The sequence below is a fragment of the Rhamphochromis sp. 'chilingali' genome, assembly GCF_963969265.1.
Source record: "Rhamphochromis sp. 'chilingali' genome assembly, chromosome: 4".
NCBI classification, from domain to species: Eukaryota; Metazoa; Chordata; class Actinopteri; order Cichliformes; family Cichlidae; genus Rhamphochromis; species Rhamphochromis sp. 'chilingali'.
The window spans coordinates 9,836,034-9,863,472 of NC_137948.1; the positions used below are offsets into that span (position 1 = coordinate 9,836,034).

Here is a 27,439-nt window from a genome sequence, read left to right on the forward strand (position 1 = left end):
TTGCAGGTTATGAGGACAATATCACTACAGCTTACTAGTTCTCTGATGTGCACCGCTGCACAAGTCACTGATGAAACACACTGCATTGTAATTAAGATCGAACAGAAGTGCAGAGTCACTGTAAGTAATTCCACTAGGGACTTTGTGGGCTGCATTAAGATGGTCCAGAGTAGCTATAATTTGCCTATGTGTTATGTATGCTGTGTACACTGAACTTTTGTGTGCACTGTGTGTGAATTCAGTAAACAAGTCACATCTGATTTAGGAGCAAAGACAACCAGCAAGCAGCTTTAATGCCATACAAGTCAAACCAAACAGCAGAGCCAGAGGCTGCGTATTAACTCGGAGTTAGCTTGGTATCAGATTGATTACATCTTTTGTTTTAAAGGAGTCCTGCAGAAAAAAGGCACACAGTCCGTGTGCCTAAATAAATTTGTGATTAATTAACACAGTTGATAGGAACCCCTTTCCCACAATGGCGTCATCTGAGCTACCAGAATCAGTCAAACACAATAATAAGTAATACAAGCCCTCAAGATGTATTCACAGACTTCTTATGCTATGAGTTGGATGATGATGATGAAGGAAAAAGGAAAACAATCAGGAATCTCCTGACAGAAGGATCATGTCTGTTTCTTGCCTGGTGTGAAACTAACTTCCAGCAGCAGGGGAGAGAAGTTTTAAGAAAGCAAGTCAAGCACTACCTTTATTGATTCGTCTGGACTTCTTTATCACAATTTCTACCATCCTCCTCTCTGACCTCTGCTGGTGTTGTTTGTGCGAGCCTCAGGGTGCAGACATCATTAGGAAGTAGCTGGAGGACAAAGTTTATCAGAGATACTGGCTAATTAGTTTCACAACATGAAGGGGCAAGAAGGGTAAAAGGCGGAACAGCGAGACTGGAGCAGGAAAGTTTCCACTTTCTCACCAACTATGACCTGATAATACGTTTATTCAGCAGCAGACTATTGATTTTTTGTTTTTAATGAACTACTTCCACATCTCTGCTGTTGCAACAAAACACATTTTACATTCTCATTATATAATCAGGTGTGTGTCTCATTTTCACAGACTTGTTCCCACAGTTTAGAATAACAGGCCTGGTACATGTGAGACCCAGAATCACATTGCATCTCTCTGACTGATTATCATGTTGCAACTACAATCATACATCAGGATCGTTGCATTCAGTCTGATATATTTATTGCAGCTGCTGTTCTCATTTCATAAAGTATCTCACAATCCTCTAAGCTGGATTTACGGGGATTTTTATTATTATTTTTTATTTTGAAAAATGTGTGTATAAAGATGATGTCATACCTTCTACATAAATTTATACACTGCTAGTTTGTCCCAGCAGAGTGCAGTAAATATATCAAATACTCTGAAAGAACCATTAATTTTTCCTGGTTTCTTTTTTTTTAATCATTCACATTTCATATTTCTTGCAGGTGACATGAATTCTGTCCCCTACAATTCAATGTTTCTTTCATCAGTTAGCACTTCGGCAATGCGACCAACGTCACAGATCCTCAACGATGTGTGAAAACAGTCAAGAGGAATCACTGATATAGTAGGAAACCAATCTTTATTTAAAAAAGAAACATAAATATACCAACAGAGGTTAGAGGTGAAGGAAAGAAAGAAGACCTTTCAGGTAAAGAAATTGCATAATTCAGATCAACTTTCAAAAATATAAGTTCAACTGTTCTGAAAGAAGAAAAGTGAGTTCAAGAGCGCATACGCATGAGACTATTCTCACTAAAGACCTTGTGTGTGCCAGAGACACAACAGCCATGATGACATTACAGCTCATTTTGTTTCATTAATAAACAGTTTTTCTTCTAAATGATAACAGCTCACGTCAAACACATTCAGGTCATTTGTTAAAATAATGGAGACGTGAGTAACAGTAGTGAGTGTTAGTATTGGCTCTCATCAAAAACAAAAATAAAAAGCTTTCCGTCACTTCAAAGCATCCTCAGCTTGCTCTATCCCCTCAGCAAGTAAGTACATAAAAATACTCAAATTCAATCTTGAACATGTAGAGAATGAATTTAATACTCGCGCAACGAGCACTGATCGGAAAAGAAAAGGCTAATGCTCTAATTCAAGAGTACAGTAAGATTCACCAAACTCAAAACGGCTCAGCATCACCATCACTAATGTCGTGAAGGACAAACTGCTAAACAGATGATTCAGAAAATGTGATTAGACACCAGAGGACTGAAATACTTTGTTTTACTACCATAATCAAAACTTTTAAGTGTCAGTTAACAGTCCAGCCAATACTGCTGATTGCACGTGAGGGACCAGTGCAATATGGGCACTTCTTCAAATCAGCACGAACATGAACAAGCACAAGGAGCAAAGTCTGGAGAGTTTTCAGGCCTGTCCTTAAGGTGCATCCAGCCTTTAAGTGTCTCTGCAGGATCCCCCGATCCAGTTCACAGGACACTGAAGATGAGAAATGATTTATGGAAAGAACCATCCAGGATTGTTATCGTTTCTGTTGCATGTGTTAAACTATATTTACACATCCGTGTTGAAGGGAGTGTGGGTGTTTCTCAGGAGATGGTGGAGAACTCTTTGAGCAGGACGTCCTGACTCAGCGTGTTCAGGGAGACGTTCTTCCTCACATTCAGGCTGATGGAGCGCACCTGGGGACACGCACATTTATTACAAGGCTTTATGTTTGTGTAAAACATCTCACTCCACTCACAACAACCTCTCTTCATCAGCTATGCCTCTGTGATTTCCTGCTGAGGTTTCAACACGTTAACGACAGCGACAAATTAATTTATGGCACTGACAATAAATACATCATCCATTCATTTTCTTCCACTTATCCAATTCAGGGCTGCGTGAGGTTGGAGCCTATCCCAGCTACGATAGGGTGAGAGGCAGGCTACACCAGTCTAACACACTTATGTACTGTGCAATTTAGATTCACCAATTAACCTAACCCCACTAACTATCTTCAATAATTGGGAGGATTTTGGTACCACTCCATGGAAGGTGTGTTCTGACCACCTGCATTTGCCAGATATTTTCACACAGACCTCAACTGCTGCACAAAACAGGCATAAACTTTTCTTTCCACCCAAGTCTAACATGGAGGATTATCAGAACTGCAGTCCTCTGAAGGCTTCACAGTTTCCAATCCCAGAAGCGGTGCACTGGGCGAGGTGAAGCAGGAGCTGTAGTATGTTTGTTTTCCCTTTAGCATGCACAAGCTGTGCACCGTGAATCTGATCAGCAAGGTAGCACTAACAATGTTAAATTATACTGCAACATCCTGAGGAATCTGAGGGACGACATTCAGTGCACGCAGATCGCTTAGCCTCCTTTTGGTATTTCCCCAAAATGAAATTAGATCCAGTGTGTGTGTCGCAGAGGCTCGCAAGAGCACAGAATGAGGCATTCACAGAGCAATATAATAACTGTACTGGAAGTGGTCAAAAGGTATGCAAGAAGATACCTTGAAGAGGAGATTGGCCCTGTTTACATCAGGCAAGATGCTTAATTTTTTGATGGGAGTCCTGAAACTTTATAATTGCCTCTTGTCTAAAAAACAGAAATTAAAACCTCACTAATAGTGCGCTGAGCAATCACCCTCTACCTTCTAGCTGTTGTGTCAAAGTGCACCTTTTCTGCTACTTCTGCCTCGTGTCTTGTACTTTCTCCATTAATTTTATAATGAAACAAGCTGGCAAGTAATGGTCTTCCTTAAAAAAAACACAGTAAAATCTGAGAAAATGTTTCTAACACTCCTGAGAGACAGATTTTTGATCATTCTGAGTGAAACGCTGCTTGAGTCAAACATTAGACTGGATGCACTTGAGAAAGAGTTCAAATGGAGTGTATAAAACCCTGAACACTCAAAACAAACCACCCTCCCTCTCTCTTACCAGCTCCTTGAAGAAAGCAGCCTCTTTGGGCTGCTCAGAGTATCTCTCAAACTGGTCCAGGCCATCCTGCAGTTTGAGGGTCAGTGTGTCATAGTTGGACCGTACCACCTCCAACACCTTACAAAAAGATCAGACAAACACAAAATGAAATTAAGTCTCATGTGATTCTCTCAACTGGTTTTTGCATTGTACAGCGAACACTGGGAATGGTTACAGAGCAGTCAAAAATTAATTAGTGTTAAATACTTTATTCCCACACTTTTATGAGGGATCAAGTAGTGTTTCAGAGTTGCAACGTAACATTTGGTTCCTCTCCGACTTTTTCCAGCGATAATGTGCCTCACTGTAATGAACCGTTTCACGTGTCATTTAGAAAAATGAGGTTTTATTGACGGATTTCACTTAATTTAAGTTTTATTTCTTCTGTCCCACTTTCTCAGTGCTGTCCGCGCCTTCAGTTGGGACTCTAACAGGCTTATTCAACTGCAGCTGCTTAATTACTTTGTTGTTGAGCGGACTGTTAAGACTCACGGATTAAAAGCATTTTCACAATGAAAGTTTCAGGCTACGAATAATGCAGAATCGTCACTAGTGTGTATAAACTGTGGTTACGTATGCAGAGGAAAGAGTTGCCTCAGCTAATGTCCAGCTGAGATAAGAAGACTGGCTAAAATCAGAGGTAATTATACAGAGATTCTCCACACCTTTCAGCTGTGAAATAGCCACTAAGCAGACCTTTTTCATTTTTTTTTATTAATGCTCCAGAAAGACTCCACACGGCATGAAAAATTCACAGCAAAGAACATGAGCTGCACTTTGTCATGCTTCTCAGAAAGGCTCCACAAACATGAACACTCATACATTAAACACCCATATGTTAACTTACATTTAGGTCTTATTTCATTTATACATAACATAATTCTCTTTTAGCCATGGCAGCTTATTTACTATCCAGCTGAATCAACATTTTTAGACTTATTAAAGGCTGAGACCTGAAGAGCGTTCTCTAATAAATCTACGACTCTGCTTGTGAATAAAAAGTGCTGTTGTTTTTACTTCAACCTCTGGTGGTACACTGATGAAAAATTCATACCCATATCTCTCTCTCGCTCCCTCCCTCTCCATCTCCCTCCTCTCTGTATGAAAAAGCGGTGGTAGGTTTGAATAGTCAACCAAACTAATGCAAAAAGAAAAAGTAAAGAAGAAAAAAACCAAAAGATATAACAAACTGTTCAGAAGCAAAAATGTTGATATAAAGTAAAGGAAAAAGGGGGAATTAAAGGAAAGTGTATGAGGTTGTTAGAAGGGGTTGTTGCTTGTGCAACTGTTTCAGTGTCTAGCAGATACGATTGTGTGCACGCAGTTGTCACTGTCTTTATCTTGATGCATGGACTAAAAAGCAGGTTTTTAATGTGTTTTAACTCTAGTATTGTAGTCCAGTTTCGTACTTTGTGTGAGGAACAGAGCGTACAGCAGCTTGTTTCAATGCTGCGTGTCTCTGGAGGCCATCCGTCTTCTGGTGTCACTGTAGAGAGTGAAGTCGCTCCGGAGGGCTGGAGAGCAGGGGGTTTGTGTGTGTTGGTGTGTGTGTATGTGTGTTTAGGACAGTATGCCAAAAGACTGAGGGATCAAAATTCAAAGTTTCTTTCAGTTCACTGAAAAACAAAGAGCAAGGGACAGAAGCAGACAAGAGAAAAGTAAAGAGCTGACTCTATAGATGTCATGTGTTCCTGCTTTCTTTATCTCTGTTCTGCTGCATATATGTGAGTCACCGGCTGCATACAGCTACTGAAATGCTGCCCTGGCTGTGGCTGATCTTGTAATTTACAACCAGAGTAATTATTCAGCCGGCATAAACACACTAACCGAAATATTAATCCCAATAGTGACCATGTTCTTTCCTCCAGATTTGAGTTACAAATTGTAATTACTTTGTGCAGAGAAAGCACAATGGGCATTAATCTTAAAACATAAAAACACATAAAATTATATTAATGGCCTTTTATAATGTTTTAAACAGTATCCTGCAGAGGTCTGCACAATGTCGTTATGACAAAGCTGAGTCAGAAGGTTTGGACAGGTCTTGGCATCTTCAGCCTCTCACTGTCAGCGCGTGTTCATGTGTTCACACTGCTCTGCAGTTCATTCATTTACAACGCAGAAACGTGTTTTGGACAGCTGAGACGTGATGTGTTGTGCTTAAGCCAAGCCAGCCACATGTGTACAAAAGCAGTTAAAGCCTAAAATTAGGAGAAGACAAGTAAAAGGGGTTTTTTCCAGCGTTACTCTAAAGAAAATCATTTTTAAACATTTCCAGCTTTCCTCTATCTGTATCAATTTAACCGTAGTGGACAGCTGGAAATTGTCAGCTCTTAAAAACAATCAACTGACTTTTCAGGTCGACAGTCCACTACAGAGCTAACAAATACAGACAGACAACCAAACACAATCACATCCACACCTATGGTCAGCTGAGAATCACTGATCTGAAATGCCTATTTTATGGACTTTAAGAAAGGCAACCGTAGGGCTGTGTGATATGACCAAAATCTCATATCCCGATATAAGAATTCTATCGTCCGATAACGATATAAATCAGAGGTGGGACCAAGTCATTGTTTTGCAAGTCTCAAGTAAGTCTCAAGTCTTTATCCTCAAGTCTCAAGTCAAGTCTCAAGTAATGTCAGGCAAGTCAGAGTCGAGTCTCAAGTCACTGGTGTAAAAGTCCGAGTCAAGTCACAAGTCTGAAACTTTGAATTTCAAGTCCTTTCGAGTCTTTAAAAAAAAAAACGAAAAAATAATGTTGCAGTTATATGCTAAATGTAAATATTAGACCATGTAATTTTAAAATCTGTGTTTTTCTCAACACATGACAAAATAGTGAACTTAGAAAATATACACAAATTGTGAAATTGCACCTCTTTAAAATGCAGCTCAATTAAACCTAGCTCCAAGAATAATTTTCACCGACAGTTCTGAGATAAGCTGCATGTTATTCTTGGATGCGGTTGTAGGACCGGCTTTAAAATCGCATGACAAAAATATCATACACATTAAAAAGAACTGCATCACCAACGTAGCCTGGACAACATTTGCTAGTTAGATGAAGTCAGCTATCTCATTGTAGCATATTTATATGCATATTTATAATCATACGGTTCTTGGAGTGAGTGCATACACTCATGAAGTTTAGTAACTTCAGGTCACTGCAACAAGTCCAGGTACAGTTTACCGACGGATGGGTACAGGACCTTGAAATGCACCGTGTAGAACGAAAGACCATCGTACGTATCATAAGTTTACCAGTCTCACAAATTGTCGTCATAAATACACATTCGTTAACCGTTTATTAATAGGACCTTTGAGCTCAAGGGTAATTAATTAGTAGTGGAAATAATTTCTGGTAGCATCACAGAAATGTAGCAGTGACAACAATATTGTATGCTGTAATCGTACTGGGCAATTAGTGATACAAAAAACCTGTTTTATCCTGTGAATAAAAGTATATGTTTTTGTTAATGTACCATAATAACAGAAGCGAAACACAATATTGTGTCAGGACAATTCACTATTTATGCACAATAAACACAGGAGCATAGCGCGACAATTTCTGTTCAGCGCCAGACTTGCTTGTAACCTATATCACTAATTATGTTATGAAAATGACGTATTAACTACTAAAAAATACTGACCTTTGTGTAAATGCTTGGAGCAGACTAACCTGTGAGCTGGAGTGTTCTGGGACGTTATATTTGATCTTTGAATGGCTGCAATCCAGGCCACCCGTCGCGTCTTTGTTACTTCAGAAACATGGCTTGAACAATTTCTCTTCAACGACGTAATCCGATAACAACCGATCTCTTTACCCGTCGGCTTCCCGTGGCTGTCATGCGACCGGCTATTGCAGTTAATAATACAACAGCTTCTTGACATTTTTGTGTTTCTTTTTATCGCTGTGTGACTGATTTTAATTGAAAGCCTGCGTGCGCTACTACCGCTTGCCACGAGTTCCCAGAATCCTTTGCGGTTCTACCCGTGAATGACGTCACATTTTCAATCTCTATATAATATGCATGTTAAATTTTATATTTTGGGTAAAATATCAAGTCTTTTCAAGTAAACCGGTTCAAGTCATTGGTGTAAAAGTCCAAGTCAAGTCACAAGTCTTAGAACATTTTTTCAAGTCAAGTCTAAAGTCATAAAATTAATGACTCGAGTCTGACTCGAGTCCAAGTCATGTGACTCGAGTCCACACCTCTGATATAAATCACAAAAATGTAACATTTTCTGTAAATTCTGTGAATCTCGGCCAGCTCGACTTGCGGGAAGTGTTTCCAGCTGCGCGTCATGTAGCTGGAGTCGAGTGTTTTAACCGATGCATGAAACTACACATTTTTAGACATAAGTTGTAACGGCCGCCGTTTTCTTTGTGAGTATTTATTACACGGCGTGCTGCGGGGAAAAGCCTGTTCTAACGCTTGAGTCTAAGGTTTATTTTTTAGCACCTGGCGGCTCCTTTTTACTTCTAATCCGTAAATAATCTGCTCTTTCACGTGATTCAGTTTATTTTGAAAAGTCTCAACAGGATCTTGAGCTTTATTTTGAAAGGTTTATGTGGAACATAAACAAGCGGACACGCGATGGTGTTACCGTCGTTGTTGCTAACGACAAAGCATAAAAACAGGTGCTTGTCCGTCTGTAGTGTGGTTATATTAAATATAAAAGAAAGAGAGAACTTTAAGAAATTAATATAGCCACTACAGTGACCATCAAAACGATGAAAAAATATTACCGTAAACAGTTTATTTTGCGACACCACGAAACAAACGATAGCGTAAAATGAAACGATAGTTTTTATATCGTTATCTCGTTATATCGAACAGCCCTAGGCAACCGCAGCTTCAACCCAATCTTTGCTGTTCAACCCTTGCATCTAACGAAAAGGCTGTTAATACCAAAGGTGAAAAATAACATAAAACCAGCCGCAGCTCATTGACACCTGAGTTACCTTCTGGCTTTCCTCTTTGTTGTGAATAAATCTAGTAGATAAAAGCAGAGAGGTAATTGGAGAGAATAATGACCAAATCCATCAATTCTTATCAAGTACAAAACTGCTGTTTTCCATCGCGAAAGACTTCACACGAGTCTTAAATGGAACTTATAGAGCTCATATCAGTTCAGCCTCCTTCCAGTCCCGGCTCACGTATTTCCAAAAATTACTGTTTCAAAAGTCGCCCAGCGCTTCTGCTTAATGACTCGATCCACACTCTGTTTGTGTTTGCAAACTATGTGGAAAAATTGTCATTATTTCTACAAGAGCAGCTGCAGACACCAGAGAAATGGCAACATTTGCTGTATTTTATGTACAATAAAATCTCAAATGAGAATAACTCAAGCCTGCCTTTCAGTGTAATGTTTCCCTGAATCTGCCATGATGAGTCTGAAGCTCAGCGATGTGTGTGATAACAACTGCTTTTCTGTGCGTCTCATCACCATAACCAATGTTTGAGTCATTCATTTCTGCCACACTGCTGTAACTACGTCTTGATGAATAGGCTTTTTTCCCCCCAAAACAAAACTCAGTGAGCTTTTCCTCAAACACTTCAGCCTAGTTCATTGTTTACTGAGAAATTCAGAAGATTTTCTTCTGAAAGAACAAGAGTGACATGTCACTGGAGTTCAGCCCAAATGGCCCCGAGACGATATGGAAGTTCATTTTTATTCACATGCAACTTTTAGTCAGGCAAAGTGTTTACCTGCTCTTCTGACAGCTGAGATATGTGGTTCACTGCAGCGTATGACTCAATCTTGGGGTTGAAGTGGTTGATTATGGCCCTGGAAGAAAAACGCAAAAAACTTTTTAAATAAGAAATGGGAGATAAAGGGGATATCCATGCGCATGTATGTGTATGTTTGTTGAATGACTTAATAATTCAACTTCTGTCTCTAACTGTTTTATCCACCTAATACTTTGTTACAGTACATAACTGAGCTGCTCTATAGCAAGTTTCTTATCCTGCAGATTAACTCCAACTTCATCATCATGCACTGCAGCTGCTGATCTTAGCCCTTGTCTGAAGCCTTGGCGAGTTCTGTGTAGCGCCACATAAACCAGTTCTCCACCTGCTACAGCAGCTGTGAGCTTGAGTGCCAGGTGGAGATCCAGAGCTGAAGGACTAAAGAGGCAGGACTAGCACAGCAGGCAGCAATTATGAGCTACAATCAAACAAATATTCCACACTTGTTCCACTGTCTGGGACATGGGGAAAAATAAATTAGATGGTTTAATGTGGAAGAATCTTTCTAAACTAATAGTACAAAAAGTTGAAACAGAGTCGTGACCCAAAACAAAGAAACAGTGCCAGTCTAAATGTACTATGACACTGGCCACACTGCAACCCGTCCGATGTTGTCCCAGATTAAAAATGACCAATGCAAAAGAGGTTCAAAGATGGGAGAAAACAAAATGTTTTGGATGATTTAAGAGGTAACTCCTGCCACAGTCTATCTGAGTTATGTCAAGAAAAGCATGTTTGTGTGATGCATCCTCCAGATTTTATCAAGGGCAGCTCAGAATGGAAATACATAGCAGAGGAAGAACAGCTGTGCCTCTTGGCCCCAGTTCAATAGATATAATCGGCATATAGGCTACAAGGATCAAACCTGATATCCTTGACAAGTTGTCTGAAATCTGCTGAAAGCAAGGATGTCCAAATACATTTGGCTATGATATGTGGAACAACATCTTATTTAGGTTCAAATAATAATTGATAATTAAATTATATTAAAGGTTTAAATATCTGAAATTTGTATTTTTTGACAAAACGTGTCTGTTAACAGAAAAGTCACCTCTGATACATGTCACTGTCTCCTTTATATTGTTTGGATACACCAGGGAATCAAATCTAAATTCAGAGGCAATCTTCTCCATCATTAGCATTTATTTCCGAGAAATAAACTGCTTTAAAGCTCAAGTATGAGTTGATGCACTAAGCACAGCTGAGAGATTGAATGGCTTATTTTGTACTGGCTTTGGCTGCGTCATATATCAAACAGATTATAGTGACAAACATGCAGAGGATTCTCGGCAGTGGTAATTCTGCTGTCATTTATGTATGGGAAGCCAGCCTATAGTGGAAAAAACAAACTGAGTAAAATGGGTTTGGTCCTTTCATTTAAGTTCATTATAAGACCATCTTCTGTGAATCTTTAGAATTCTGTCTATTTATTCATCCATTCTTTCAACATTTACTCCTGTTATACTCCCAGCCTTCACTTCAGCTCTTCTGATTGCCTTTTTACACAGGGATGCTGTTCTATCAGGAGCCCACTGCATTTGCTAAATCCTCTAGGACTATCCTGTTCATACGGCTGCCCTCTGGGGCCTTCGAGCCAGGGTGACCTCAGAGGATCATCTCCCCAGAGAAGATGGAGGAGGAAAGGGAGATTACAGGGAAAAGATTTGAGGAAGAGACCAAGTACAATATCTGTGTGAGGTTGGGGTGAAGGAGATAAAAGCTTAAAAATTTATAAAATAGAGGGGCCTAGGGGACTAAAAAAAGTCAGATGGTAGAGAACCCAAATTACGGCTCTGAAGACTTCGCTCACTTTCAGCTCCCTTCAATCCAGTATGACTCGTTTCTCCTTCTTAGGATACAGAAATCAGAGTAAAGAGTGTGAGTGCGGGTGTGTGGCTGTGTGATTACCGAACATTGACAAGGGCATGTGTGACTTTACTGGCTGCCTCCTTCCACTGGCCTGTGTTAGTTGAAACTCTCAAAACTGGAAAGCAGAATGACAGAAATACACAAAAATCCTTTTTAGGATTAAGGCTGTATAAAGATGGCTGTGCGTATTAAATAGTTCAGGAATGCTTTAAAAGAAATAAATTAAAAACTCAAGCATGAGGTTACATACCCATGCAGTAGAGGTTGTCGAAGACCTGATGCATTCGTACGATTTCGTAGTACAGCTCGTCGTAGCTGTTGGAGGTGGGCAGGAATGTGTCGCCGTAAGTTATGAACATGTTGAACAGGTTTACTACCTGGATAAAGTGACACACACTAGGATTAGCTGAGCATTACATTTATAGAAAGTACCCAACAAGAGAAAAATAAACCAAAAAGAGGATTTATAAAGGAAAATTACATTTACACCACATCCGTTTGGTGCTTTTAATCTCCTTGGACAAACATAAAATTTGTTTAGATTCGTGGTTGAAGCGCCACTACTAGAATCTGTCTTCTTACTAACTCTCACACATACAGCATCTCTATTAAACCAATCCTCACTGTGGTTTGTGGTCTGGTCCTGTGCCTCCATGTGTTTTTTTTTTAACAGTGTATGATTCTCACCAGCAAGGCCAGATGAAAGATGTTGTGCTTGGCCAGCAGTGTGGTCTCATTTGACAGCAGGAACTTCAGCAGGTTGATGAGAGCTAATGCAGAGGGAGACATGCTTGCATTAATGAAATACAGAGGAGTGTTGCTAATCGTCTAGCAGCACAGGCATATGGCAGCAGACTGCTTTCCTTAGTGTGCAGCTTTATTAAAGTAGATAATGGAATCACAGGAGGGGGGGTCTTTCAACACCAAATCTAGCCTCTTCACGGGCTTTTATTGAGGCAAACAATCCCACGAGAAGAACCAAAATGTGCACGCACAAAAAAAGCTCCAACACGAGTTGGCACAGCAACATGCTAAAAGAAGACAAACAATCGAATTCATTTTTCTCTCCAGTGTCATTTCATGGTACGCTATTATCTCCACCAGGAAAAGAGAGTCGGGGTTATTCAGGGAATTAAGCTGATTATTGGTCTGATTAGAGGAATCTGTATTCTAATGAGACACAGCGCGATGAGGCCATTACAAGCTGAAATGTTATCCTATTGTTTGTTGACCAGGCTGAAAACAAGGCCACGAGGATGGATTGTGCTTTCTTTAGAGACTCATTATCTGGTTTCAGTGATGCAGTACATTTACAAAACAACACTTTAGAAGAAAATTGTGTTTGTTTTGCAAAAGCAGGAACTATTTGCTCAGCTCGTGAGGTGATATATATTTAGCAAATCAAACATTTTAAATTAGTCATATGTTGTCTCTCAGGTCATTTAAACCTAGGTTAAAAGTAACCTGTTGAGCATTTACTTATTTTCTGGTATATACATCAACAGTCATGTGAAAAAGAACTTTTCACAGGACTCTAAGTAAATACACCCAATGATTCAATAGCTTGTAAACCCACCTTAAGCTGCAATAACTTCAAATTTAACTTCAAATTCATTTTCAGTTTGACTTTATCCATCTCTCAAATCACTGTGGAGCAATTTTGGCCCACTCTTCTTTGCAAACTTGGTTTGGTTCAGTGAGGTTTGTGGGCATTTGTTTATGCACAGTTCTCTTAAGCTCCCACCACAGTATTTCAGTTGTGTTGAAGTCTGGACTTTGAATGAGTCACTGCAACTGCACTGCCTTGACTCTTCTTTTTTAAGCCATTCTGTTGTAGATTTGCTCCTTGCTTGAGATCATTGTCCCGTTTCATGAACCAAAATGTTTAACTGTTGGGCAGAAGTCCCTACATTTGACTCTAGAGTATGAATACTGTTTTATACAAAGGAGTTTATGGTTACTCAACAACCGCAAGGTGCCCAGGTCCTGTCCCTGCAAAACAAACCAATATCATCATCCCTCCACCACCATGCTGACAGTTGGTATGAGGTATTTGTGCTGACATGCTGTGGTGTTGCGAATTACGACCAAACATCCCCACTTTAATCTGTTCTCTCCAAAGAACATTGTTCCAGAAGTCTTAAAATCTTTGTTCAGATCCAACAGACGCCACGTCACCATTTCTCCTGGCAATCCCTCTGAATAATCCATATTTGCACAGTTTTTTCCAGCTGCACTGTCATGAACATTAACATGCTACATGCTGAGGCGTGTAGAGTCTCAGATGATCTTGGGTTAAATCTACTTGAACGTTCATTCGTGGAAAGACTGCGGTATTGTGTTAACACACCTGAATGCGCCATGCAAGCAAATACCTCAAACTTCTGCTGTTATAGAGGTGGTCATGCTTGCAAATGATCAACAATCAAGTGCATTTGATTAGCAGCACCTGGGTGCTACTTACCTTCTAAACTCTAAAAGCAGTAAGGGTGTACTTATCTACTATCTAAAACGTATCTACTTATTTCTGTGAAAAGGTCATAAATTGGAAATTGTTCTTCAGAGCTTTGAGGGACTGTGCTTTGAGCTAAATGGTATTATCAGCTCACTAATTCACAAAAACTGGGATGAAAATGGAAAAGCTGAGATTGACTCTAAAATACAAGGACACTGGGATTTAAATTATGAGATAACCTGTGATATATAAAAAAACAGCAGGCATTTCATTAAATTCACCTTATTTCACCCTGAGAAATAAATCCTATCTGAATGGGGCTTTTTTTCTGACAAACAGTACATAAGCGAGAAGATGAGGTATCATTACCTGACCAAAGCTCTCTCCAGGTGTAGTGTAATCTGATTCTACATTTCTTTTGGTAACAAAGGAGTTTGTGGATGATCTGCACACAGCGCCTGCACAGGAAATAAGACAAGAAACTCTGATTGAATCGATTTGATGATGGATGAGTCATAATGATATATGTGTAATTTAATGTGTTCTCACAGGTATAAATCCATGGGGAAATCCTTCATCATGTGAGTAACAATAAACTCCACCATCAGATCTGCACAAAAGATAACTGTTAAAATGCATGACCTTTGATTGCATAATAATGAGGTTTAAAACTCAGAAGTTAGGCCTTACAGCTAACAGATATCATTGCTGATTTGAATCCATAGTAAACAAGTGTTAAAACACTCTTCTTACCTAGAACAGCGCACACCAGCGGCCGTGACGGGATGTTCTTGTCCACTGCTTTTTTCCTGTGCCTCATAGGCTGAAAAATATAGAAATAGAAAAATATGTTAATATGCACAGATACTCTGTAATTTTAATAATTACAACTGTACAAGACAAGCCTACTTTGCAGTTTTGGAAACAGTTTTTACAGCTGTATGTTATTTATTGTTAAGTGACACAGAACAGATAATCAGCAGACACTAAATAACAGTCACAGTCAGAAACTGACAGCATCTGCACGGGTATGTAATCCTTCAAAGTACAACTTTTAAGAGAGTAACTTTATTTGCAACTCTATTCCTTCCATCTTAGTGTCGGAGTTCAGTCACTGCCTATCTCATGTTTTGCCAGATATCTCACTGGCCAGGTTGCTTTTGTGCTATATGTCAATTTCATTTAGCTGTTTTCACAAAGAGGATTTGTGGGAGGTACTCCAATTCTACTGTTTTGAACTGTCAGCAGTCCTCCTTCTGGTCTGGAGATCAGTGAGCAAGAGGGCCACACTAACCAGAATCTGTAGCAGTGGGCAATTTTTCCATGCACTGCTATTCTGAGCTCACAGAGGCTGCAGAGAAGAACAAGGTCTACAGCCGCCAGCTGAAGTCCAAAATGATGGAGTCTGAGTTTAGCTACAGAACGAGATTCACTCAAGAGCTGATTATATGTTTCAGTTGACAAAACTAAAACAGTTGATACCTCCAACCAACTGCAGACACCATATACCACACCCAGTGTCCACACTTGAAATGCTCCTATCTTTCTATCTAACTATCTTTGATGCACAAGAGGAAGCAATCAGATGGAGTAATATCAGGCGAGGGAAGACAAGTAGGGAGTTAAAAATATCTTAGTAGGGGGAAACGAACCAGCGCACATTTTTAAAGCGTACAATTCACTGTGCCACTGTGTAACATTTAGATTCATCTGTGCTGCAAGATGTTATAATAGAACATGCAGTAAAAAGTCTGATCCTAGGGAATGAATTCAGTTTTCAACCCCCGGGAACAATCAAAAGAGTGATGATCACGGCCTGGGTCACCATCCTGACCTGATGTGTCCCCTTAGAGTGAAACATCTTCCACTGACAGTGCAGGTTTATTACATTAACACTGGGCTATTCACAGAGACCATACAAATGACAAATGCCCACACCTGTCTAACGCAGATCCCAGTGTTGACCGTGCACTGTCACACAAAATCCTGACTCAGGAAAGTTACTTCTCACACCTGTTCATGGAAATGACCATGATGTACGCTAATCACGCATAACAGAAACAGGCTGGACTTTCGGATCGCACCTTGTAATTACTTCTATCCTCACTGAGTGTCACTCACACGGCCATGAACTCACCATTCGATGGAGACTGACTCTGAAGTTCATATTGTCATCATGAAGAAAGGCATCAGCATACTGGTCCTATCGTACAGGGAAGGATTAAAAACAAAGATGGTCAGGTTGATGGAGAATGTGGTCGGTGGCATTTGTTGCAGGACGGTAGGTTCTCATACCTCGGCTATGCAGGTGAGAATAATCAGGCACAGTCTGGCGCTGTTGAGTCGGTGCTCATCTTTGAAAACAATAACAGATAAAAGGACTAAACATAAACAACCCACAACATGATGACAGCTATAACAGTTTAATAATTTGGGGGGGCACTTTAGGACAAAGATGAAATTAAAATTACCAGAATGAATGATTATAAGAAGGTAGAGTAGCAGAGACCAAGAGAAAGAGGATTTAAATCTTTTTGTTACCTTTTGTATCCTGCATTACAATGGAAGCATACTTGAGGAAGGTGATGAGAAGGTTGCTGGTCTGCAGGTTGGGATCCAGAGGCAGTTCTGGGTTGCTCATCACTATAATGCAAATGTAGAAATGACAGTACAGATAAACATCATCACTAGGGTAAAAAAAAAAAAAAAAAACACACACACAGTCAAACTAATTTCCTTGTTTTCAGATTTACTCTGAATCCAGAAAACAAAAGAGTTGCAAAAAAGAAATTTTGAAGTTAGTCCCAGTCTTTAAATTATGACTCTCCATGAAACCTGAGCCCATCTTAAAGCCACCATTAACAACAGCATGACACTGAAACAACAGCTGTCTTGATGCATGCTCAATCATCCAGGTAAGTTAATCCCAAAAGGTTGATTCTGTTCATCTGGACGTAGCTGTTTGACCTCACAGCCCAACTGTTCATTCAGTGGGTTGGTTTCAGTCATTGTGCAAATGTACTGTTTATATGGTTGGGGAATCCTGCAGTCAGCTGAGACTGAAGAAATCACTTGGATGAGTGACAAAACGTTTCTCCCACTGAAATTGCTACGTCCAGATGAACAGACTCAGCCTTTTGGGATAAAACAGCAGCTAACTTGTTTGGGTAAACGGAGTGTTCATTCACGCACAAAAAGTAATGTGTTTTTGCCATTACTGTAGCTATTGTATTTAACTGTGCAGTCTAGACAAGCATTTTCATCCATTTAAAAATCTCTGCTCTCTGAAACATACAGCTTGACTCATGGTTAAATGATGAGCTGGTCATGTCCCTCCACCCCACAAAACCCTCCTGTGTTTCCTTCTTCCTCAGCACACAGCAGGCATACCACCAAAAAAAACAAAAAGATTTCAAACCATCTATCGTGTGAGGCTCGACTGTAGAAGGAAATGCATATTCCTGACATGTGATTACAAGGCACATGTATGTTCCACACAAAAGACCTCAGGGCTGACGCTCTCTCAACTTTTCATGATGCACACTGCATGTGAAACTCTCATTTGTATTTGAAGCTGGAGGTTAATATTTTATATAGAAAATGGCTCTTGGGTTTGAAGTTATCCAGAGATAGAAACATGTACCTTTTAACAGTTACAGCACATGTGTATGCCAAATGAGCTGCTTTTCAATGTGCCAGCATCAACATACACCATCCACAAAAGCTGAAGTGGGAGCTATGAACTCCTTTTCAAAGTGAGATTAGTAAGCAGCTGAAGTAGCATTTGATAGGTTTGTAGCTTGAACCCATCTGCTGGAACGTTGAAGACAATATAATTACACTGCAAGCAAGACGCAAGTAGGCAAACTTCTTCATGGTACTCGTGCACGGGAGAGAACCAGACAAACGCCGTTCCTTCGCTTGACCCCAGTAGCTCTCGTCCGTCCTCCCGTAACACTGTCCTTTTATTGAGGTTACATGAATATGCATAGGTTCATTAACATACGACGTCTACATACAAACAAAGAGTACCGTGTGTGTGTGTGTGTGTGTGTGTGTGTGTGTGTGTGTGTGTGTGTGTGTGTGTGTGTGTGTGTGTGTTGCTGATCAAAGGGTCAAACATCCTTGGTCAGGAAGAGGGTAGCCTCCCCCTCACCCTAGATGGTTCATCCTAGATAACACGGTGAGGAAGTCCTGCAGTTCATCTAAACAAAGAGCACTTAGACTAGAACAGACGTAGCTACGTTAATCCTACCATAAAACAATAAGACACGGTATGACCTCTCATGCTCCCAAAGTGCTGTCTAATACACACAAAGTTTGCAGACTATCAAGGATCAAAACCTCTACCAATCTACAACTAATTACAAAACTCTAAGCATATATAAGTAAATATTTCTAAGCATAAATGACAATCAACAATACAAATCTAACAGCATTAATAATTCACTTATTAAGGTGTAATAAATCGAGTGTGTATTAGGAACTCAATTCTATCAGGTAAAGAGCACAAACTGTATTTTTTATTTCTGCCTCTTTGCTTTTGAGTGTTTAAAAGCAAACGTGAACAAAAGCTGCCAGATTCAAAGGGAGTGTTTAAAAATGCATATTAAAAGTTACGATTAAATGGACGCAAAGAAGCAGAGACCATTAACGCTCCACAGCTTTAGAGACCTTTGCAGTGCTCTCGGCCTATTCAGGTGCTTTGAAGGGTCATTTTTTGTTATATCAAAGAAGACAAGGTTACAGTTTTTTAGGTTAAAAAACCGAATCCTGTAACTGAGTCTATTCAATCAATTTTCAACCTCCAGACAACGCCTTTAAAACGGTCTGTTGACTGACTACTGCGGTCAACAAATATTCTTTCTAGAAACTTTAAAATGTGCTCCCAAACAGTGATATAAAGCCAGTGAGAGTTGCCCTCCGAAACCAATGATTAATGCCCCTGACATCATGTAAGCTTTTCTGGGTCTACGCGTGTCTGAATCAAAATATTAAGTGTACGGCTTACTGTCAAGGGAGGGCGGCGTTGTGCCAAGTGGCGTCGTAGGGGTGGTTGGAGTAGTGGTGGTAGGTGTGGCGGCAATGTCGATCTCGGGATGGCTCTGTGGAAAGACATGACACACATAAAAACACCTCATTAACAGTGATTAACCTTGCCTAGAGTCTCATAATGTAAAGAAAAGCTGAGTCAGTGAGAAAACAAGAAGAGTAGTAGAGACAGATTACGTTTAGGAGAGTGAAACATCTACAGAACGATGCACTAATCATTCACCTAATCTCTTCATTTACCCTGAAATATGCAAATAAGCACAACACTGCAAAAAAGCAACACATTTGTGAGCTGGTCCTGAGGCTGCCATCTTATCCTTATTTAGGTCGTTAGCTCAAACGCTTTACTCTTATCAAGTCATTTATACTAAAAGAGCAAAACACATTAAATTGCAAGCAACTCCAATCTTTTCACTTCCGAAGCCTTTATATATGACAAATGCATGTAATTAACTCCCATAGTTAGTATTTTCTCTCTATAGTCTTTTTTTTTCTCTCTTCTGTTTCACTCACAACACATGGCTGTCCTTCCCCGGGCCTGGTTCTTTCAAAGGTCTCCTCATGATAAAACAGTTTTTCCTGTGCCCACTTATACATAAAAAGTGATGCCTGTTTCCGCTTCTACTCTTAACCACTGGTCTGCGCATCGGTCGTTATTGGCAAATCATCTCACAGATACCATGTGTAGCAGAAGATTTAAGATTAAAAAGATTTCAACCTCGAGAGGAGGTAAATGATAAGGTTTGCTAAAGATTAAATCATAAAACTCAAAGTTTTCTGAATTCTCATTGCAGTCTGAGAACCTCAGGAACTTTTGGACCTGAGGACCTTTGCTTAGCGTGAGGACCACCTGTAATATCTCTTTAAATTAAATCATAAATGAAGACAAGGTAGTTTCTTACCAACTTTCTGTGAGTTACAGTGCAGGCCAAAAGGCATCAACACACAAAATTACAGAAAAACTAAGGGGTGGAATAACTTTTACTTGACCTCTAACATCCAAAAGCTGTGAGCATAGAAGAACACAAAAAAGTGTTGTATGTTACCTGTGCCAAGACAGTGATGAAGTTGCGGTTGAGATGCACAGCCTCATAGAGTGCCAGCAGAATCGCCTCATTTGTCCTTGAAATGAAAGTTAAGTTAGAGAGAACACTTTTTTTATTGGATAAATATCCAAATTTTACAAAATAGTGGACTGAGCGTTCCAGCCTTTGATCCAGTCAAGCTCAAGGAACAACTGGAAAAGCACTCTGCTGCTCAAAGTTTCTTAACAACGGCTTCACGCATCAGCAGGTCACTTTTTTAATTTTCTGTGTCATTAACTACTGCACAATGTTTGAACAGAATAATAAATCATTTCCCAAATTCCCTCGTAATGCATTGTCCATTTTTATGTTGATAGAAATTGGGACATTAGTCATGTAAAACAACAGTGAGTATACTGATTATGAACACAAGTATTTGACTGCAGTTTTAAACATATTAAGTTAGTTGGCCTGAGCCAAACTGTCTGTACTAAACAATGCAACAGTTTTTATCTTCTACTTTCTTCAAAAACATCATACCATATAAAAGTTATATTGTCTACTGCTATATATTTTTCCCCGTCAGTCTAGACTAAATAACTCACAGTGAAAAAGTGATTATATACCAAGCCAAGAAGTCCAATAAACTTCCTACAACATCTGCTGTAAAGCTGTAGTGAGGAATAGACCAGAAGAAGCGTACAAATGATTTATAAACCCACAAGCACAGCAGCCCAAAACCTGTGAGATGCAAGAAATCTGAAACAAAACTTTTCCTTCAGTTCAGCATTAACTCAAAACTCAAACTAAATAGTAAAGTAAAAAAGGTGTAAGAAAAACCCCGACCCCTAACCCTAACGGAGTTAGGCCTTGGTGGTAAACTAGCAAGACTGAAGTGACTGAGAGAATTATACAGCAGCTGACTATATATATATCAGACTGATCTCAACACTCAGTTTCACAATGTTTTTCTACTTTTAGATCGGTATGATGTCACAGAGAGCGTGTATACCTACTATGGACATCTTAAGCACACATCTATGTCTGCGAGCCCAGAAGCCCCACCCACCTGTTGTAAAAATGTTCTGTTTGCAAGGGGCATCCAATGAGAACGAAGATGGCTTGGAATGGAACTTATTTCAGAGACAGCATTAACTGAAATGCTAAACTAAAGTCCAGTATAATACAAAGACTTTAAGTCTTGCAAGGTTCTAATATGGAACTGAAAATGAGCAACAAAGCAAGAGCAAACATCTGTATGCAATGATGGGCGTAGCTGCGGGAAGTTTATTGTTTTTTTTGTTGATGAGTGAGTATAGGGGTGGGATTTAATAAGTTTTCTTCGTCCCACTCCTTTTTCAGGCAATTTTTGTTTTTTGTTTTGTGCATTTTATGTTCAATATAGGTATTTGTTGTGCCTGAAAATGAACAAATAAATGAATGAATGAATGAATGAATGAATGAAACAAATCGTCTAATCTGATGACACAAGCACTATTTCAGAGGAGCACTCGGTCTACTCATCACCTGAAAAATGGATGCAAATGGAGCAAAAGCAAAATTATAGTACCTTTGTCTAAGTGGTTTAGACAAAGGCCACAATCAAATGCTCCTGTGTTATTATGGCTTACTGGATGTGGACTGATGGGCAAAAATAGTGATTTAATTCCATGCAAGTCCATGCATCTAAATGATGAAATAACATGGCGAGATATCTAAAATTCTACCAGATAAATCTTGTTTTTATTAATGAAACTGAGGTTCTGACAAATGGACTTAAAGATATTAAAAACTATATGTAACACATTGTAAATATAACAGTAAATACTGGGTTAAACTTATTAATATCTGAGTGTCTTCCTTCTGTTTATAGTATTTCAGCCAACCTGTTCATTCGTACTCTAATTCTGTCCTGTTACTTTTAACTTGAGTATAAAGAACAATGAATCTGTCTGATGTAGGAAGTGAAACAGCTTTGCACTTACTGTACGGAGAGCTTCTCATCAGCATCTGCTATAAACATGCTGCCCACCATACTAGTGAGGGTAGAGAAGAAGCCACCCTGGTTCTCCTCCTCTTTGTCTTTGTACTGCCTAAAAAGAGAAAAAGACCAGATGGACAGAAAGTAGAAAGAACAAAAAAAGAGGAGTGAATGACAAATTAATGAAAGGCAGGTAAGCCACAAAAGAGAGCAATAAAAACAGCCGTGCCTAACCTAACACACATTTACCTAACACCTCCTTTTGCTCTCTGCAGTTTATTATCTACGGGCAATCAGTTTATACACAAAAACAATGAAGTGCATTGAGCCACCATCCATCATTTTGATGTGTCTGTCTATGCACGCAGACAGACAAGACCTCCTTCACACACAGCATTTTAATATCTGAACCTTTCCTCATCCAAAAAACATTACAGACTCCCAAAGAAAGCTGTCAGATATAAATAACTAAAGCTATGAAGGCCTGTTTTCTTTTAAGGAGAATAGAAATAGAACATTTGCAGGATACATCAAACTAAACTGATGGTACCAACACTCTCAGCACACTATGTACTGCATCATTAAAAACACCTTTTTGACAGATGGAAGTTTTAAATCGCACCTGTTATATTCTGTCAGAGCTTGGTGGACAACCATACCCATTCCCTGGAAAAGAAAAACATTCAAGGTGTCAGTGAAAGCTTTGATTATCTGTCTGATGTAAAGACCACCTACATCAGGCTGGCTATTTATTATTCTGCAATTACAACAGCTAGTGACAGCATACTTACATCTAGTGTTGGTTCATCATCCACAATGGAGAGCTTTACAATGTATGGATTCACAGACTATAACAGAAAAGGAAAAGTAAATACTTTATTATTAAAGACCATGAAAGACCATTCTTTATTTATTATAACTTACTAACTCAAGAGCCTCCTACCCAGTATATACACTAACAACCTGCAACATTTAACTGGTCAGGCTAAGCAATGCAATGTTCAGAAATGCAAATAAAAATACATCATCCTTTTTGAAGGTTATTTTTCTTTCTAGAGGGTGAAAATATGGCGTCAAGAAGGGCTTTGGTACAAAAAATAATGTTTTTAAACTCTATACCAAGAGCAGAAAATGGATGCTGGAATATTATTCTTTTTGTCCCCGATGCACCCAAGATGGCATCCCAGTAAGACTACAAATAGAAACAGTCAGCCGGTAAAGTCACCCTGATGATGCATGAAGACACTGTTTTACCCCTCATCCACATTGGCTTAACTAATTAGAGTGTGGCACCATTAATATTCTGGAAACATGATTTAAAACGCCCGAGTTATTGTCTTCCTCTTAGTTATTTTTACCTATTATTCTCTACTGTTGCGGTATTTAGAGACTAATAATTGCCTTTAACATGTCTTCTCATTTTTAGACTTTACAGCAGAAGATACATATCAGTTTCCAGAAGGAGATTCGTCGGAGAACAGGAGGTTGATCTTTGCTTTTGGATACACAACCCGGTTCAGTCTCACATGGGTCTTATACTGGAGTTCATGACTATTGTAGAAAAAGCTTTATATGAAGAAACGCTAGCACAGTCAAAAGTCAGCATATGCACATCAAACAGACCTCATATTTTCTATAGTTCACCAGGAGAGCCAGAAGCACCACAGCATCATAACCATGCTGCCCTCTGCTGGATGCATCTGACAGAATCTGAGCAGGAAACAAACAGAGAGCAAAGATGAATAGACCAGAGCTGAGAGACAATTTCAAAATATAACTGAAAATCACAGAATTATATTTTCTATTCAAATGATTTACCTGAAGAATGGCTTCAAAGATGCTATTGATCATCACATATTCTAGTATAGTGTTCTGGCTAATATTGTCTGTTACCTGTAACACAATATTTCAACAGCTGTAACATTTTGTGTAACAGCAGAACAAGCATATCAAATGATAATTATCATACATGCTCCATCTCACCGTCACCAAACACAGCAACAGTTTGAGGCAAAGGCTCTTGAGACTCTCTGAGCTGTCTCCACAGAGAAGGCTGTCCAGTCTCTCCATCAGGTCCTGCAGGAGACACAAACAAAAGGAAGTGTATGAATGAGTAAAAAAAAAGCAACAACTCAACCCATCTTTCCCTTTACATCTTTATTTACTAATCGACTTCACTCAATTTCCTTTCTATTTCTATTTTCTATTTCTTTCTATTTTGGTTTAGAGTCTAACATACCTTCATCCTTTGCTCAGCCTTATCAAACCCCATGAGCATGTTGATAATATCAAACCCGGACGCCGACTTGTTCTTCTGGTGGACCCCTCGGAAAAGTGCACAGAGAGTCTGGAAGTAAAGGAGGACACATGGGCTGCTTAACACATGTTTCATGAATCGGCACGTCTGTAAAGCACCCCACATCATTTTGCATTGGTAATTTTTAAATGTTATGCAGATTTTCGAAGATTTACAGCAAGGGGAGATGCCTCAAAGGTGTGGAACATCAGGTAAATATGTACTATATATTTGAGTTTTGATAGACAGAAGTCATACTACACGGTAATGACTCTGCTGTGTTGTGACAGATCTATGGGCTTTTTGAGTGTGCTGTTTTGATTTTGGATTTTTTTTCCATGCTTGATGGTGTTTATGGTGAACTCTGCTATTGCTCCCTTTTCTGTTTAACCCAGCTTTTCAACCAATCAGCATTCAACTGCTACATAATGTCAGTGCCACCAGGCTACACTGTGTTGTTTTTTTTAAGGGCACTGCAGGTGGGTACTTCTGCATTGGTTGCATACTTAAACTTCACTCTGAATAGAAAAAGACCTAAAAAGCAATACTGATGCAGGTCCATAAATCCTGCATGAGACAACAACAGTCATGGGATGATATTGTCGCTGTTACTGCATCAAGGAGAAAAATAGTTTTAGTATGTTTCATTATTTAACAGGGTTAAGCTTTAATACTGTAGTTATTATAAACTGCAATCATAACACCTCTATGCATATCAACACACTCATTATAGAATGCCATTAACCTAAATATTTTTTATTTTTTAAAAACCACAACACACATTTCCACATTTTTGTGAAATGATATTATAAAATAAAAATATGGAGTCAAGCTAACATAATTTATCAGTCAAAAGAAGCTAACAGCCTGATCAACATACTTAGATTGCTCCTAATGTGATGATTATATACACAATGTGCACGCAGTTGAAAATCCAGGTGACAGTTACCTGCAGGGCATTGACCACTTTGATCTGGTGCTCCTCTCCCAGAGCCTGAACGCAGTGGTGAAACAGAGAGTTGATGTTGTCTTGAATGCGCTGGACGTCCTCCCCATCCACACTCTCCAACTTTGACTCCAGGTACTCTAGGTTCACCTGCGGGTAAAAAAGATAAAAGTGTTGAGTGAAAGGCAAGGAGAATTAAACGTTAAGGGTGCATAAGTCATATAAAAGATTCACTTCAAAATCTCAGACTACTCTCCTGTTAAAAAAGCAATAGCCTAACCATTCATAGTAGAGAAGTATCACAATAAATGCAAATTATACTGCCTGGCAATCTTCAAAAGTCCTTATCTCTGCAGTATTTGGTTGCAGTGTATTTGATTTGAGCATCAGTACTTCCTCTTTTCTAAAGTATGCATTCTTTAAACTATGTGCATCACATCACTGCTGCAGCTTCACATAACCACAGAGTGCACTGTGAGAGATTTCCTGTTATGCAGCACACTTCTTTCTCCTTACCTTCATAAGAAACAGCTCATCCCAGAAACGAGGGTTATTTTTTGCTGGGTCTTCTTTCTAAATCAAGCAGAAATGACATTGTTAGCACTTGAACATAATGCATTTCTCAAAACTCTCAACATCGACATTGTTTGACTTTCTATGATACTCACTGCAAAAATCTCATCATACATGAGGACCACCTTCTCTTTCAAGGGCTTTTTAGAGGATGACGTCCTCCTCAGCAGCCCTGCCTTCTTCTCCACCTGAGACATGATTAAGTCTGAGAAGATAACCACAGTTAAAAGACATATATATTTAATGCGTATTTGTCTTCTTTTTTTCAGCTGCTCCCTTTAGAGCAGATTATCTGCTTCCATCTCTCTGTATTCCTAGCTTTTTCCTTCGTCAAACCAACTCTTTGCATGTCCTCCTTCACTACATCCACGAATTGTCCCTGTGTTCTTCCTTTTTCCCCACCTGGTAGGTCCATAATCAGCATCCTTTGTACAATGTATCCAGCCAGCACTCTCCCTTTACCAGTCATAGTTCCAACATTTAAATTCCTCACCTCCACACTCCTGTCATTCCTTCTTTCTCGCTGTACTGAATATGCCTTCCCCCCTCTCCAGCACACAGTTTTTACCTGTACCCTGCTGGTCAACAGCACCAGAGGTAGTTCTTGTTAACCCAGACTCCCCGACCAATCCAATATGGAAATCTCATCCTTCAAAATCTGTATGTTTGATTTGGTAAAGGATTTTATGCCAGATGTCCTCTGTGACCAAACTTAGGACTGGCCCTAGGAGTGCACTGGCTTGTGGAGCCACAATCGTCAATTGATTATTATAAAAACAAGGCTATTAATATTCTGTATTGTTTGAATAAAAGAAAAGATAAGAAACAGATAATAGTCTGACCTGTTTTTCAAGATTTCGTGCCTTTGTCCCACACCCTTTTTATAATGAACAGGTTATGAATGTAAGTATACAGTTTTTATTTAAGAAGTTATTTTCCCATAATCAGACCGAGTAATACGTTTAAAATGAACGTGCATTATCAGTTTGCATTGCCAACATCTTATGGGCTTGCATCAATTGATTATCTGAGTATCATATATCATATTGACATTTGCTCACACTGATCAGTATTAAGCCAACTGGACGTTGAAGTACTAGCTTGTCAGCTAACATTAGCTTGCTAACCACTGCCACCTAACTTGGTGGGATCAAGCAGTAAACAACAAACGGCAACACATCATGTAGCATGCACTGTTGTCCAGCAGACATCCGAAAAGCACTTTAGCGGTTAGGTCATTAAATGTTAATCTAATAAAATGCCCAGATTCCTCCCAGCTGAAGCTAACGCTACGTAGCTTAATATTTGTCACACAAAGATATTAACAACGATTTGGCTGTCAGCTGATATCTGAAAGGGATTATTAGCAACGTTACTGTGTTGTTTAGATTGGTGGCTGTCGTCTGTTCTTACCTCTATTAAAGTTTTAAAACCTATGCTGCTATTGCAGTTCATGAATTCTTGTAACAACAGTATCTGCTAGCATACAGTCAGTATCTGCTAGCATACGGCTGTCGACACTCCTGCTTATCT

General features: G+C 39.3%; 1 protein-coding gene across 2 annotated transcripts; it reads right to left on the reverse strand.

Moving 5' to 3' along the window:
* Positions 1 to 1,569: 1,569 nt before the first annotated feature.
* armh3 (armadillo like helical domain containing 3) lies at positions 1,570 to 27,439 on the reverse strand. Of its 2 annotated transcripts, XM_080879753.1 has the most exons (26): positions 27,320 to 27,439; positions 26,002 to 26,111; positions 25,850 to 25,906; positions 25,337 to 25,483; positions 24,331 to 24,438; positions 24,075 to 24,167; positions 23,910 to 23,984; positions 23,715 to 23,801; positions 22,883 to 22,939; positions 22,714 to 22,757; positions 22,096 to 22,203; positions 20,132 to 20,207; positions 19,045 to 19,138; positions 16,575 to 16,676; positions 16,329 to 16,387; positions 16,171 to 16,236; positions 14,787 to 14,856; positions 14,583 to 14,643; positions 14,403 to 14,491; positions 12,266 to 12,348; positions 11,829 to 11,955; positions 11,618 to 11,693; positions 9,668 to 9,746; positions 3,912 to 4,028; positions 2,537 to 2,660; positions 1,570 to 2,457 (listed from the first exon to the last, which is right to left on the reverse strand). In XM_080879753.1, the coding sequence occupies exons 2-25, from the start codon at positions 26,101 to 26,103 to the stop codon at positions 2,568 to 2,570; spliced, it is 2,070 nt and encodes a 689-aa protein (XP_080735879.1). In that variant the 5' UTR covers positions 26,104 to 26,111; positions 27,320 to 27,439; the 3' UTR covers positions 1,570 to 2,457; positions 2,537 to 2,567. The 2 variants fall into 2 exon arrangements, with proteins under 2 accessions (XP_080735879.1, XP_080735878.1); XM_080879752.1 differs by having other exon boundaries at positions 1,570 to 2,660.

Bases quoted from the DNA above. Each gene is read 5' to 3' on its own strand.
- armh3 (XM_080879753.1), bottom strand. From the start codon at position 26,103: ATGTCTCAGGTGGAGAAGAAGGCAGGGCTGCTGAGGAGGACGTCATCC. The intron at 16,677-19,044 runs GTAAGCCGTACA...TTTGCATTATAG, and splicing joins AACGCCGCCCTCCCTTGACA to TGATGAGCAACCCAGAACTG. The intron at 11,694-11,828 runs GTATGTAACCTC...TCTGCTTTCCAG, and splicing joins CGACAACCTCTACTGCATGG to TTTTGAGAGTTTCAACTAAC.